This window comes from Plectropomus leopardus, chromosome 17 (assembly GCF_008729295.1).
Source record: "Plectropomus leopardus isolate mb chromosome 17, YSFRI_Pleo_2.0, whole genome shotgun sequence".
Lineage (NCBI taxonomy): Eukaryota > Metazoa > Chordata > Actinopteri > Perciformes > Serranidae > Plectropomus > Plectropomus leopardus.
The window spans coordinates 1337290-1353232 of NC_056479.1; the positions used below are offsets into that span (position 1 = coordinate 1337290).

At 40.5% G+C, this 15943-nt stretch overlaps 1 protein-coding gene across 3 annotated transcripts in view; it reads left to right on the plus strand.

Annotated features, from left to right (window-relative positions):
* ap2a1 (adaptor related protein complex 2 subunit alpha 1) overlaps positions 1 to 15102 on the plus strand; it is a 37659-nt gene extending 22557 nt beyond the window's left edge. The window contains exons 14-22 of one of the 3 annotated variants that reach the window (XM_042505828.1): positions 2026 to 2088; positions 4775 to 4837; positions 6655 to 6737; positions 7573 to 7662; positions 8293 to 8416; positions 10993 to 11109; positions 11201 to 11270; positions 11737 to 11871; positions 13384 to 15102. In XM_042505828.1, coding sequence (XP_042361762.1) covers positions 2026 to 2088; positions 4775 to 4837; positions 6655 to 6737; positions 7573 to 7662; positions 8293 to 8416; positions 10993 to 11109; positions 11201 to 11270; positions 11737 to 11871; positions 13384 to 13461 — 823 coding nt within the window. In that variant the 3' untranslated portion in view covers positions 13462 to 15102. The remainder of the gene's footprint in view (positions 1 to 2025; positions 2089 to 4774; positions 4838 to 6654; positions 6738 to 7572; positions 7663 to 8292; positions 8417 to 10992; positions 11110 to 11200; positions 11271 to 11736; positions 11872 to 13383) is intronic. The other 2 variants (XM_042505829.1, XM_042505830.1) reach the window with 2 other exon arrangements.
* Positions 15103 to 15943: the final 841 nt, after the last annotated feature.

The following is a 15943-nucleotide window of genomic DNA, read 5'->3' on the forward strand; positions in this document are numbered from 1 at the left end:
GGCAAGCCCCTTATACGTGGGAACGGCCATGTATGGGGGATTTCTGGGAGGTGATACTCCATGATTTCACAGAGGAATTGTGGATTTAAAACTTCCAGATGATCTGCTCAACTTTTGAACTTTTGAGTTATGAGGTGCAATACACCTCTTGTAGCTCCTGCTGCATCATGAGGGAGCCAGTTCCTACTGACAAGCACATAACCAAAGCATCATGTGACCTAGAAAACACAAAATTTTCCATTGCATTTTTGCAAATTTAGGCTTTGTCAAATCACCTGAAATATCACCTCATGTGAGCGTGAAAACTTTTTTTGTGATAAATTTTTTTTTTCAAAACTGGTGTGTTTCCATTAGGCTCATTTCATATTCACAATTTCAATTTGTTCAATTTGAGGGTTAATGGAAACCTGCCTAATTAGAATATTACATCTCAGGTTTCATCCAACAGTGGTGTTGAAACAAGAAAATCGTGATAGTAAAAATGAGAATATAAGACATGAAATGGTCAAAAAGTTAAAATATGGGTCTGTGGCCAGGGTTACTGGGGTCTCTGATCATCCTGTGGGCCCCTCCTCTGCCCAGCTGGGTGTAGAGCTCCTCCATGGAAGGCAGCTTGGCCCTGCTGATGTGCAGTTTTCACCATCCTCTGTTGTGGCTATCAGTTGAGGGCAGTGACGCAGCTGCTAAGACACTCAGTGGTGCACCTGTAGAGGTTTCAGAGTATGCTGGAGTCCATGAAGAGCCTCCTCAGCCTGCAGAGGAAGAGGAGCTGCTGTCTTGCTGCCCTTGTGATGTCAGCTCCTTTGTTTTGCTGGCGACGAGATGGAAGTTGTTATCATTGCACCAAGCTGTCAGAGCTCTGGCCTCCTCTCTGAAGACTGTCCTGTCACTGCTTGTAATCAGGCAGATGATAGTTATGTCGTCAGCAAATTAAATGATGGTGGTACATGTACAGGTGGCCTTATGTTGCCAAATTTACATGTTGTGTTTAGTTAGCTGACTATCAAGCAACTGCTACATCAGGGAATACTTTTGATTTTGTTTATAGTTGGAAAAGAGTGTGAAAATGCTCCACTTTGAGGAAGTGGTCAGGTTTTTGTTTTTTGACAACACCTTAATTCTCTACATAGGAAGGTAAACAGGAAGTGGGTATTACATCGAAGATTCGGCCTTTGACTTTTACAGCTGTGGAATCTCAGTTATTAATTTTTACAGTGAAAATAAGAGCTACTATATACATGGCGAAACTTCTGGGCTGTTTGAGACGAAAGATGACCATTGTGACAGAGTCGTTGCAGTATCTCTGGTTGCGGCTCTAAAACATTAGTCCCACATCACAGTGAGAGAGGTTCAGCCTTTGTCATGGTCTTTGTGCCTGGGATTAAATTCTGACAGTCAGAAATTTGGGATGACCATCTCACTGACTGCCATTACAACCTACCAGCCAATAGAAATGCAGCATGAAGTGATGCACTGATTAGTGCCACATTGCTCAATGCTTATAGATGCTAAGACTTACTCCGAGTTGTCGTTGCAAAACTGTCATGCCAAGTTGGCTTCCTTTCCCAGTCATGACCTTGTCCACATTCTCCTCCTCTTCTTCAGACTTTTTTATTCACACATAAATGCCGCTACAGCGAGGGCTCCATTCATGTTTGTTTGCAACCCAGTTGTGCAGTATGTCAGCTCAGCACAGGCTGTCCAGGTCCACAGCAGTCTGAGAGCAGGAAATGGTGTAGACTCGTCTCCATGGTTGGCAGGTCTGCTGCACTTGTCTGTTCTTTTTATCTTGCTGTGTATGTGACTGTCTTTCGTCTTTTTCTCTCCTTCCCTTCTCTCTTTTTCCCTCTGTGTGTGTCTGTGTGTCTGTGTGTGTGTGTGTGTGTGTGTGTGTGTGTGTGTGTGTGTGTGCGTGTGTGTGCGTGTGCGTGCACTTGTGCGTGTGTGTGTGTGTGTGTGTGTGTGTGTGTGTGTGTGTTACTGACTGTCTGTCTCCTGTCCTCTACCGTGATTGGACATTGACAGAGAGCTGGAACAGCCCACAGAGACCTCTGACTCCCTATTGGTGGAGGGTTCTGGTGACTCGGAGTAAGGGCCCAGTAGTAACCTACAGCAGTAGCTAGAACAATACAGATATGGTACACTGGTTTTTAGGGACAGGCTTATATGTTGAAATTAACATGTCATATGTTATATATGCTACACCAAGTTGATAGCTTCATGCACATGAGTCACATAGGTCTACATAAAAGCACCTGACCTGCTCTACATAAACATTGATGCCTTTCAACATTTTTAGCAGTGATGCATTGTCCTCAGATGCATGGAACATAATAGAACAGGCAGAACTACCACCAAACTCAGCATCTCTGTAGAGCTTTTTGCCCTCCAGCTCATCATTTTGGAAGTAAAGCTTCCAACACTCGCTGTCATCAACCCCATTTCGAGCAGGGTTAGGGTTAGGCAGCAGTTTTGTGTGGAAAAGCTCTTTGCACTGTACTGGCCATGTTCACAAAGGATGCTTTTACACTACCAGTTGTATCCAGATCTGGAAGTTGCTCACCTCAAAAGTTTGATTTATTTGGTTCTGCAATAACTCCAGTGCTGACCAATAAACTAAACATGAGACCTGATGGTCTAATGATGTGTTCACACTGAATGCGATGCAAGCGTTTCATGTGTGAGTTTACACACAAAGTCACTGCAAAGACGCAAATACACGTGTATTCATGCCTGGCGATGCAGTGGAAGTATATCCTGTAGCATGACAATGCAAGTCATTTTGCCAAAATTAGTGTGAACAGTGTAAAAAGCTAACTGTATATAAGAGCCACTATATGCTCTAAGGAATAGATATAAATTTGGATCACATGAAGGGCACTTGGTTGGCCAGTGAACCCACTCTAGTTTTTCTTCTAAAACAGTGCACATTTGCAGAAAAGGCAGGCATGCAGCACTCTAGTTGTATGAGCCAATGACAAGACAAACTTCACAAGTAGAAGAAAGCACTCAGGCTCCGCTGCCACAACAGGGCTCAGCCATATTTTAAAAAGAAAAACTACCATGCAGACATTTTGTGATTCTCTAGCCAGGTTTCCATTCAAAGGTAGTGCAACAGTGTGAATGAATGAGCAAAAGAAAATGCAGCATTATGTACATTTCCACTACTGTTATGTGACATTAAGAGTTTAGTGCAAACAGCTGGTGATGCTAATTTAGTGTCAGTAAACCTTTGCAGAAGATAGCAAATGAGATAATGCAGTTAAAAGAGCATTGGACAAACCTTCAACAGTGAAATAAAATGTAGAGAACATAGAAATGTGACATTTTTGTTTGTTTGATATATTTATTTTAGGAAGGTTGCAGTCTACTCTACACTCACTGTCATTATTTTTAGTCTCTGCTAACCCTAACTATTTTATCAATACACAAACAATTCTACCTCAGCCGAGCGTAAAAATGTCTGTGATATTTCAACTTCTCAAATTCCTGGCATCTCTAGTCAAGTTTTTTCATTCACAAACTGAAAATGCATTAAAAATGGTGCTGACTTGTTAATATACGTAGGATAGGACATTATGGGAACCACTGCAGAAATGCAATACCAAGCTGCAAACATAAATTCCCAAACCTTTTTTCTCACAAAAATGTTCATGGCATCAAGCTTTATGTGTAGACAATGTATGTGCTTTTAAACACGTGAACAGTGTCTGGAACAGAGTGCAGTCTGGACACATTTGGACTGTTGTTTGGGCTCTGCAATCAAGCAAAAAGGATTTAAGATAATGGTCGACAGATTATGAACCTGGCCGATTATTGGGGCTGATGTTTGGCATTTTGCAGATAATCTGTATTTGCATTTTATTTTAATGATCACTAATAAAATTAATATATTCAAAAGTGCAAAGAAAGTGTCAGCATGGGAGGAACCTTAGGTTTTTTTTTTTAATTAATTTTTTATTTATATTTTCACTTGACTTAATAATAAACAGTTGCTGGGCGCTGACTTTACATGATGTTGAAAGTTTTAGTTTTGATTAGATATTTACTAAAGGCATTTAAACAAAGTTTTGTGTTGGAGTTTGTTATTTTCCAAATTCTAAATATTGACCGAAAGATTATCAATTTTTTTATTGTAAATGCATATCAGTAATAAAATATCGGTTATCAGTCTCATTATGTACTAATAATTGGTATTGGTATTGGCCCTAAAAAAACAATATTCGTTGGCCCCTCATTTAAAATGAACCAGTGATTGAAGTCAAAGTGTTGCCTTTCAACGTTAGGTTCAGGTTGGTTAAAATCTTGCTGCCGTAAACTGTATTAATCGTGGCCTGTTTTGTGTGTTGTTGGCCCAGTTTTTAATCCAAGCTTAAAGTCTGCACTTCACACACAGTAGCTACTGTATTGTTTCACTTCCTATTCAGTGTGTTTGAGTACAGAACCAAAACAACAGAAACTGTCCACATCCATACTGACTGCAGTGGAGGAGTATTAGTTACTCAGAATAACTACCAGCAGATATCTCTCATTATGTAATGATATCGTGTTTGTACAAACTGCTTTACTAACCATCTCTGCTTTTTATCCTTCTTTCTTCTTCTCTCCTGTTTCTCCTGACTAATGTTTCTCACACTCTGGCTGGACCCTGTGGTGAATGGATGGCTGTTTCCACCTCTCATTTCTGCTCTATCCATCCATTCCCCATCTGTTCTGTTGCCTCTCTGTCTCCATCTGTCTCTCCTCTGTCCTGTGGGCTGTCCTGTGGTCTCAGCTCTGCTCCTCCCTCTGAGGATCCTGCTCCTCCCCTGTCTGAGGCAGACGAACTTCTTAACAAGTAAGCTCTCTCTCTGTGTGGAAGCTTTGTCATGTGTTTGCTTAGCTGCAGCCCTGCATTAATTCTACAGGAAGGGTTTGCCTTGATTAGTACCTGGATAAGCCATTACATCCACTGGTTTGAGTTTTGGTGGAGTGCAGCAGTCTGACCAATTTAATGCTGTAAAAGCCTGAGTCAGGATCCAGTAACTACTGCTGATGGCTTCCTGTTTTAAAGAAAGCTGGTGCAAAGCCCACCTTAAAACATAAACTGCATAAGATGAGTGATAAGTTGGTGATATGTGTACCAGTGTGATACATCTATAGTAAGAGCATAACTGGGTCACTGGCCAAACAGCAGGCAGCAGCAAATCTCAACTTGTGCTGTTGGGTTGAGGCTACTCACCTATTTATGTTTGATTACACCAAAAGCACCAAAGACCTGCCCAGACAATAACAAACACTGTTTTATCTTGTACTGGTAAATGATTGATGTCAAATATTTGATGGTTCCAGGGTTGGAAATTAGCACCAACCACCAACCAAATACTGGTAAAATATGCAAGTAGCTGCTAGATTAGCTGAACTCACGAGCCACAAAAGCAATGATAATCTACTGAGTGGGTGGTAGATTTTGGAATCCACCAGCCAGAATGGCAGGTGGACAAAAAAACTTAATTTCCAACCCTGTTGTGTTGTGTAGTTCTTTTCCTGGATATAATAGAACCGAATTGACCCTTTGCTAAGCCCTGCCCCTTTGTGATGTTTCGTCAAGCTGTCGGAGCGAGCATAGAGCTCACACTGTAACTAACTGCACTCTCTGAAGAATTATATTCTTATTTTGGGGAAATGAAAATTTCACAGAGAAGCAGACAAAAGAGCCTACAATACATGTTTGAATGATATACTGTATCTGGGATGTTAACCCTTTAAAACCTGAACAAAATAAACAACATCTTGATTTCTTTCAAAAACATGGGAAGAAGTTGATTCAATTTAATTTTATTTATAAAGCCCATATTTACAAGTCACAATTTGCCTCAGGGGTCTTTATAGCATAGGACATCCCTCTGTCCTTGAGCAATGAAAGAAGAAATGACTGAAAAATTAGCAAACAATTAGTAAAAGTATTGGAACATCACCTGAAAATTATTTTTGAAAATAAAATGAAAAAGAAAAAGAAAGGAAAAAACAAATAGGCTTTGTAAAAAGAAAAAGAATATAAGAATTCTGTAACATAATGTGAAATATGTAATTATAATATGTTTAAATATAGTTTAATATTAATTTTATAAATCTACCGATTCAGTGCAATTCTTTGAACATTTCTTACCAAGTTGAAATGAGGCAAGTAACTGCCACATTGCGTTTTTCAGTGTTTTTGAAGGAAATCGCACCCATTTGCTTAGGTTTCAACAGGTTAAATACTTTCTGTCAGAAAGCAGCACGGCTTCTATTACCAACCAATAAGGCCTTCATCGAGGCCTATTGCTTATTTATTTTAGGGCTGTACCCAAATATTTGGGTCTTTGTTAATTGGGTTAGTAATTGGTTGCCAATTTAGACATTAGTAAAAAAAGGATGGATGAAAAAAATTTCATCTCTATCCAACTTCTACACAAAATTTAGCTTGAAATCCGAAAAGCCAATCTGAAAATGAGGAAAACTGAAATTTGTGCTTGGGAGTATGGTGCAAAGTTGTGTAATTGTCAGACCTTTGTCAGAGCTGGCTAATGCTGTGATTGGACAGTCTTAGCCAAGGGGCGGGACTTAGCAAATGGTCAATTGTCAAAGCAACATTTCAGTGTGACTAACCCTTGACATGCCTTCATGCTACAGATTTGTGTGCAAGAACAACGGAGTTCTGTTTGAAAATCAGCTGCTACAGATCGGCATCAAGTCAGAGTATCGTCAGAATCTGGGTAAGTGGTCTTCACACAAAGGAGGCGTGGCCTGGCACGTTTTGTTGACGTGGCTGTGGTTTGGCAGGATTGGTGCTGAGTCAGCCATGTCTTACAGACTTATGTTGATGAGTGGGCGTGATCAGACCTTTTTTTTATTAGTTTGATAAATGGCTGAGGTGTAATGTGTTTTTGTTTTGTGGTTGGCACAGTGTTCTGTATCATTTCCAAGTGGGTGTGGTCTGAGTTTAGATAAACAAATGGCTGTGCACTGGAAAGATGCAATTAACCTGATTTCCCTTGCTCGCCTCTATATACCCTGCTGCCTCAATCAAAGGAGTGCAGCAGGGGTGAGAATCACCAGAGGTCCGCTGATAAGATATTATAATGATACTAAGGCCACTACACAATAATACAGCAAATTTAAATGTTTTGCAATATGCAAAACAGCAAAATAGCGTTTGCAAGAACATATATTGTGATTTATTACCTTTTTTCATCTGCAAATTAAGGAAAAACTTTGTCAATATTTAATGAGATAAAACACTTGAAAATACTGAAAAAGCAATTTATTACTAAAACTTTGATTTGTATTTGCAATATTTATAATAAAAACATCAATACTTCAATACTGGTTTCCATGTATCGATACAGTATTGCCAGACAATATATCGCGATTTTATTTTGGATTGATTGCCCCCCCCCCCCAACCCTGGAGTGCAACCATTAAGCCAACGAGTTTGACTGTGCCTGATGTATCTGATACTCATACTTGTTAGTCTAAATGCTCCATAACCCACAAGCCATGTTAACAAACACAATGACCTTGTAACTATGGTGTGTGTTTCTCTCTCAGGGAGAATGTACTTATTCTACGGTAATAAGACATCAGTGCAGTTTGCCAGCTTCACCACCACAGTCAGCTGTCCTGGAGAGCTGCAGTCTCATATCCTTTCTGTGTGCATGTTTTAGTGTGTTTCAAAACCATAGCTGAAAGAAATAAAATCATCGCCTGCCGATCATTCCTAATAAAATATGTCAGGAAAATTTAGCCCAAATTCAGGAACTCGTGCTTATTTAATTGTTAATAGAGAAATCTTGTTAAAAAATCTCTTTAAACTGTCCCATGTTCTCCTCATACACAGAGATGGAGAGGTAACAAATACATTTCTATTTTTGATTTAAATTTAGATTTTTAACTCCATTTTTGAATTCCTGTCTTGATGTTGAGACTGAAGAACGTTACCATTCAAACTCTTGCTTAATTGTTACTTGGCATTTTGACTTAGATTTCATTAAAGTGAAATAGAGGAATCAGTGAATGAAATCATCAGTGGCAGAAAACAGCAGAAAGATCATGCTTATCTTATAATGCTGATGACTGTGACTGTTGGCCTTGTAGTTTTCACTTTGCAAGATAAATATGTGATCTAGTGATGGAGATCTTATAAGTCATGATGATGTGTCACTGAGAGAACTTCAGTGACTCTGTGAGTCAGTGTGAGCACTGTCCACAGTCTAAGGGCTTTGGAAGTCAGTCTGTTGGATGTCTTGATGGTCCTTGACAACCAGCCACAGCTCAACGTTCAGACCAAACCAGTGGAACCGCTGGTCGAGGGTGGAGCTCAGATCCAACAGGTCCTCAACATCGAGTGTCTGACTGACTTCTCTGATGCCCCACTGCTCAACATCAAGTTTAGGTAAGCTTGTACAACCAACCAAACTCATTCTGATTAAAACTCAGTCAGAATAAGTTTGGCTGGTTGATTTGAAAATCAGCAGTTTTCCTTCATTTGAGCAACATAAACTTTTTATTCTGCAAACCACATTCTATCATCTGAAGCCTTAATCTTCAACTGCACAAAAAACATCCGTTAACATCTAGGGGTTTTAATGTAATAAAAAAGGTATCAATGATGGAAACAGAACACCCAAGGTGAACAAGCTAAGCATGAGCCCCGCAACCGTCAAGATGCATCTGTCACTGCCCAAGCAGCGCTCAAACAATGATCCAAATTAGTCTGCACTGAGTTTGAAACAGAGACAGAATAAGTAAGAGATATAGAAAGGAACAATCATCCCGTACGGATAAAGCATTTTTGACGAGCACGAGTATCATACGAGTAATATGAATCGATATTTGTGCTTGTGATGAAGGAAAATCCTCATTGGGTAGCTGACTGTGTCCATGTTCTGTGATAGGCCAGCCCCTCCCCTACACACTGCACCCCTCCACTCTTCCTGCACTGCTCAACTCATACACACAACACAGAGACAACCTCTCTGTACTCAGGAACAGCTCACGTCTCATCTGTCTTTAATACCGCTCCTACCTCGGTATTTATTGTCAATGGAGTTACTTGGTGCAAAAAACTTTATTCATAACGGACGCGTGCTTTTGACAAGACGGGGCTGAATGCGGCTCGCGTCATGCCGCTCACTGACTCTACACCAGTCAGGTGTTTTTTTTACCATCTGCTCGCTGTTTCTTTGGTAGTATAAATATTACAAATTAAGCTTGAAATATATAGAGGCTTTTTTATATCTAATGTTTACATAGCGTACGTAGGTAGTAAAAAAAAGTCACAGTTTGATCATAAAAAAAATTAAAAATAAATAAAAACAGAAAAATAAAGTTATGTTGAGTATAAAAACTCTTGGTCATGCATTTTACTTAGTACTTCATAATTGCCTAATGCATGTGTTGTATTCATTGATGCACTTTAGTTTATTCATGTTCTGTGTTTATAAATAAACTTGTTCTGTAAATAGTTCTCTTACTATTTTGATCAAAAACATTGATCTGAAGCTCAATTCGGAGGCTGTTCTGTACATAGTTTTCTAATAAACAGTAAATATAGCAATTTCTGATCAACCTGTATCAATTTCAGGCTTAAAATAACATCTTCCGGTTTAAGCCCTGCCCATGTCTGGTTAAGTAACACCCACCTCTGGTTTAGGCCCCAGATAGTACAGATACGGATACAGATCATTTAGATGGTTGAACAGATATAGATACAGATACAGATAATGGTGTACTCACTCATCCCTACTGCTTTCTACTGTTTACCTGCCAACCTGGTCTCCGGCCTGCCTGTGAAAGCATGCTTGTCTGCTGCAGAGCCGTGTACACAGCTTGGGCCTGCTAGAAAATTTTAGCAAGTTTCCTTGTCTTTAAAAAAAAACCTACGTACGTGCGCTATTTTTGGTGGAAAAGGGGTGTAACAATATACGGTCAAGTTGTGAATCACTTTTGGAACACAAGCCGTTATACTTTTTCTCGATAAAATTAAGTCTATCATTGGCAAAAGCGTGATTTCAGTCAGGAACTAACAAAAAGCTGCATTTCTTGACCAAAAGGGACATTGCCAGCGGGTAAATGGTCAATGTGAAAGCACCAGTGGTGTAATGTAATGAAGTAATATAACTTCATTACAGTACTTAAGTATTATTCAGGAGTATCTGTATTGTACATGAGTTTTTATATTTCTGTCAACTTTTACTTTGACTCCACTACATTGCGCCCACACATTTTAGTTACTGACTATAAAAACAAGAAGAAAGAAAGGGATGGACGGATGACTGAAGGAATGGAAGGAAAGGAAAAACTGGATTTTGTATTTTAAATCCTTTTAAATTGTAAAAATATTTTGTTTTGTCTTTTTTGTTGTTGTTTTTTCAGTTGTATTTTAGGCTCCATTTTTTAAGGTGTTTTATGTTACAAAGCAGTAAACATAATTATCAAAATTCTGATCACTTTCTTTTTTATTACCAGCATTTCCTTGTACATTTAATCGCAGTACTTAAGTAATTTGATAACATAAATCCACATTTGATAGTCAAGTACAGTACATATCTGATACTTCAGACTTTTACTTAGTAATATTCTAACAAGTGACTTTAACTTGTACCGAAGTCATTTTCTGGTGAGATGTCTGTACTTTTACTCATGAATGGCTTTCAGGGACATCATCACCTGTATGTTTGTGGTGATGCATTTCAGGATAAACCAACATTTTCCATTGTCACAAAGAAACGACAGTGCAGTGACCCCAAAACACTTTGAAAGCACCAGTCTTTTCTGACCGATCAGTGCACCAAAATGCAATATGCAATTGGGACTTCAGCTATGAGTGAAGTATGGGGAGAGTTGGAAAAACAGATTGTGTTGTAGACTAGATAAATCCACACTGAGCCTCAGACATGTGTAGAGCTGTGTGTGTGTGTGTGTGTGTGTGTGTGTGTGTGTGTGTGTGTGTGTGTGTTTTGTTTTCAGGTATGGTGGTGCGCTGCAGAACCTGACCCTGAAGCTGCCTGTCACCATCAATAAGTTCTTCCAGCCCACTGAGATGTCCTCACATGACTTCTTCCAGCGCTGGAAACAGCTTAGCCAGTAAGTGTGTATGTGTGTATGTGAGTGTGTGTTTTATAAAGACATTTAAGTTCCCTATTTAAAGCTTAACTCCTGTGTGACCTCTCCCCAGGCCTCAGCAAGAAGCACAAAAGATCTTTAAGGCTAACCACAGCATGGACACTGAGGTACTGAAGGCTAAGGTACGTCCACATTTAACTGCTTATTTTTCTGTTGGCTTCTTCTGCTACTTTCAACATCAAAATTCTCCTCAGTCACATCTGTCTCCACAATCAAAGATGTTTGGGGAACTGACTGTGTACTTGTGAATGAACACTGTCCAACACTTCAGTGTTCTTGCTTACAACCAGGGATTTGTTTAAAGTAAACAATGTTTAAATGTTATTCTCCTTCTATGTAGTGTATCTTTATTTACCGATCAGCCAAGGAGAAGGGAAGGTTAAATATATAAGCCATGTTAATCATGCTTCCTTTTCATTTACAGTTAAAAAGTGAGTCCTCTCTCTGGGCTCTCATGTTGCTCTCAACTTTTGCCTCACATAACACTCCTGTTTTTGTCACTCACGTCCTATATTATGACATTATGCTCATCTGTCATGGTCCCTATCATTTTTTGTGATCCGTGTGTGCTGATATGTTTGTGTGTAGCTACTGGGACTAGGAACGGCCCTGCTGGACAACGTCGATCCAAACCCAGAGAACTACGTGTGTGCTGGAGTGATCCAGACCAAGGGTCAGCAGGTCGGCTGTCTGCTAAGACTGGAGCCAAACGCCCAGGCACAGGTAATCACAGCATGTTCCGCTCACTTCAGTTTCCATGACATATACTTTCTAATCAAGCAGCTGCCAGCTGAGCAGAAACAAGGGCTGTCCATGTTGTTTACATGCATCTGAGTTTGGATAAACGGTGATCTCTATAATTTTGCTGTGTATCAGAGCTGTGGATCATTTTCCTATCCAATCAATTTCTGTTTATCAGCTGAACAAAAAAAAAAACCCTTTGTGTTTTCATTGCTTGTTTTTTTTTAATTCTTTTGGGGCCATATTTACTGAGCTTCTTAGTACAAAGAGCTGCTCCTAGTGAAGAAATTCTGAGAAAATTCTTAGAATGACGTTTTCTAAGAGTTACCCTTTAAAGTTAAGCACTTACTCAAACATTTTGGTTAAGCAAGATGATCTTAATTGAACACCTTTTTCTGATTTTTGAAGCCTAAATACAATGGCCAGAAGTAAAAGGCTAATGCTAGACTATTAGCAAACTACGCTACCATCGCATTGCCACTACAACAAGGCTGTAAAGCCTTCAGCACGATTCAATGTCATGGTGTTCTGTAGACTCATTTAGCTGTTGTTAACAACCACCTTTTTTAAGACGCATAAAATCTTCAAAGTTCACAGTGGGGTATTTACTGATGTATTTTATATTTTACAACAACACATGGAAGTCTCTGCAGCTTGTGTTAATCACAGACCTTATTTCAGGCTTCTAACCAAAAACACATTCAAAAACCCTTTGACTTTTGGTTGAAGGAGCTGGAGGTGCTGAAAGGCGATAACATTCCAAGAAGCATGGCAATGGATGTTCAAAACATTAGCGGCTTTATTTCTATTGCAGCCACCGTACTAGCCGTCATTATTTACAATCCAAGGTCACTTAGGCTTGTTATGGAGCCATAATGGAAAGGCGAGCCCCTTATACCTGGGAGCGGCCACGTATGAGGGATTTCTGGGAGGTGATAGTCCATGATTTCACAGAGGAATTGTGGATTCAAAACTTTTGGATGATCCGTTCAACTTTTGAAGAGTTATGTGATGCAATAACAGCTCTTGTAGCTCCTGCTGCATCATGAGGGAGCCAGTTCCTACTGACAAGCACATAGCCATAGCATCATGTGACCTAGAAAAGCCAAAAAGGGGTTTCCAATGCAGTTTTGCGAAGTATGGCCTTTTTAAATCTCCTGAAATACCACCTCATGTAAGTGTAAGTGTTTTTATATTCACAATTTCAATTTGCGCAATTAGAAGGTTAATGGAAACCAGACTAATATATTGTTGAACAAAAGTAGTTTTGAACTATTTACAGAGTTCAGTTTATTTTTGTATTTGCAGGGACATTGCACTACTAAATACCTTTAAAAACCCAAAGTCTCAGCCAAAGTGATAAAAGCCCTCATCAATTTTACAGTCAGACTTTTTTCATATCTTTGGCCAGGAGTGAAAATGGCTCTCCTAACATTATTTCTGTGTGTGTGTGTGTGTGTGTGTGTGTGTGCGCGCGCGTGCGTGTGCGTGCAGATGTACCGTCTGACTCTGCGCTGCAGCAAGGACTCAGTGTCCAGGCGTCTCTGCGAGCTGCTGGCTGAACAGTTCTAGAGTCCACACCTCTACCGTAAGCAGTACTCCCACCATCCCCACCAGCGAGCTGTCCCTGGAGTCCTCCTGCCGCACCTCTCCTCCTCCCTCCAACAGAGTCTTTGAGTAAAAAAAGGTGTAACCTACATAAGGGAAAAAGCAGCCACTGCTGACGGCAGCGGCAGATATTATTGTCATTCTTCTTGTCCCAGATTCTGATTCCAGTTCATCTTCTACTTGTTTATTAACATGATGCTACATTCTTGTTTTTGTTGGTGTTTACCTGTGTAGCTGGTGCCTGCGTGGCCAGGAGTGTGTGTGTGTGTGTGTGTGTGTGTGTGTGTGTGTGTGTGTGGGTGTGTGTGTGTGTGTGTGTGTGTGTGTGTGTGTGTGTGTGTGTGTGTGTGTGTGTGTGTGTTTTTGTGTCCCATGGTTGCGCTGGGGTCCCATTCTGCTCCATCCTGACTGCTCTGTAGTACTGATGCTGTATGTGTGTATGTGTGGGTTTGAGAGAGACTTAGTTTAGATTGGAAGAGCAATGGGTAAAGCTGTTTATTGCACACATACCCTCACACACACACACACACACACACACACACGTCTAAGGCCTCCATGTGGGATCCACTAATGAAGTGAGACCTGAGGGTCCAGATCTCTGCCTCTCCTGCCCACTCATTTCCATCAAGCATTCCTAGTGAAACTGCACTTAAGGCTCTGGGATGGTCTGTGGACCCTCCAGCAGGAGCCGCCTAACGTTCCTCCTGACTGAGCTGACCGCTCTGCTGAAGGCCTGGAGGGGGTAGCCTTCCATTTCAAACAACTAGTCCACTTGTTCTTGTTATTGATGTGTATGTAAATATGTGCCAGTGTATTCTTTATTGCTTTCTGAGACATTCCCATCATGCTTGTGTAGAACACATGTGACTAACTCAAGCCACTCAAGTAGAGGGATGGCACTGAGTGGACGCTGTAGATGTGGGGATGAGACCTCATCCACTGCCTGTAAGTTTGCTTCGTCTGTGAGCTGCTCGCTGAGGATGTTTGCACTTTGCAAGTCAACCACAGAGTTCTTCATCGCTGTAGTGTTTTTCTCTGGTAAAGCTGGAACACTTTTTAAAAACACCTCTGATAAATCATAAATCTCACCTTTGTGCAGTTTGTTCAAGGATGTTTGCGACTTCATCTTGCCCAAAGGTGAGATCTGCTGTTTATTGTGAGCATATTCAGGCAGCGTGCTTTAATTTGATATGAGGGAAGACTTCAGTGATAAGAACTCGCTGGATATTTGCAAGCAGTGCACAGCTGCTGGGACTGTGGATGGGACAGACCCATATGGGGATGACTGTTAGGCTATGGCGGTATCTAATTTTTTGTATCTTCCTAAAATTGTACTGGGATAAGGTATATGATGGTATAAGTGCACAGATATTGAGTGTGCTACTTACTTTCCGCTTTTCAGACTAATAAATGCACAACAGAAACCCACAAAATGTTAGGAAAAGTAATATTCTCACAGCTGTTTTCCTCATTAAACAGAAATTTAAGTGTAGAACTTTTGAACTCAACTCTCTCTCGGTCACAGAAGACCGATTAGGCTTAATTGCCTTGTTAACTCATCATAAAATACACTTCATTTAAACTCAAAAAACAAAATAAAACCAAAATATGCTGTTATTCCCCACACACTCTCTGCCTGCTGGCCGCCAGCTGTTTACATTCCTGTAACTTCTCCCTCCACCACTCGATATCACTGTGTCTTTTAGCTCAGCTGCCTGTTCCACCAATATAGACCAGAGACTGAGCTGTGGACTACATACAATGAGTTTAATAGAAAGAGGAGCGGCTGTATTTATGACAGTATTGAAAAACATACCCCTGGGATTTCCTAATACCCTGCTATACAGGGTATAGCAGGGTATTACTGTGATACCGCCCAAGCCTAATGAGTATATCTCAGAGCCATCTTGGCGCCAGAGGACCCAGGTACTGGCTTGGGCTGCTGCATTAATGTCTATATGGAGTCTTAATGATTTTCTTGGTGAAGAAGTGCATTGCCTGAGCTATGATCGCAACATGGCACCAATAGATGCATCATAATCGCCCGAAGGATTTAACAGTGTTATAGTCAGGCAGTGAAACTCTGAACATGTGCTGCTACAGCAATTAAATCCAGGACCAACATATATCTGAGTGAGTTCCATCCCAGGCTGGACATACATCAGTCCCATATACGCATGTACACAGTCATGTTCCAAGCATTTAGAGAGAAGATGCCAACCAATCAGATGTGTACACAACCACTACAGTAAGTGATCAGTAACCTCAACATGTTTAGATCCATGCGTCTGCAGCTTCCTCACTCTTTACGGGCTTCCTCTCACGCACAAGCATTGATATTGTGGGAGAGGACAGGATGGAAGACACCCAGATGTCCATTACAACTACAGGGGACTCAGTATATGTGTGTGTGTGTGTGTTTGTGTGTGTGTGTGTGTGGCTGTAA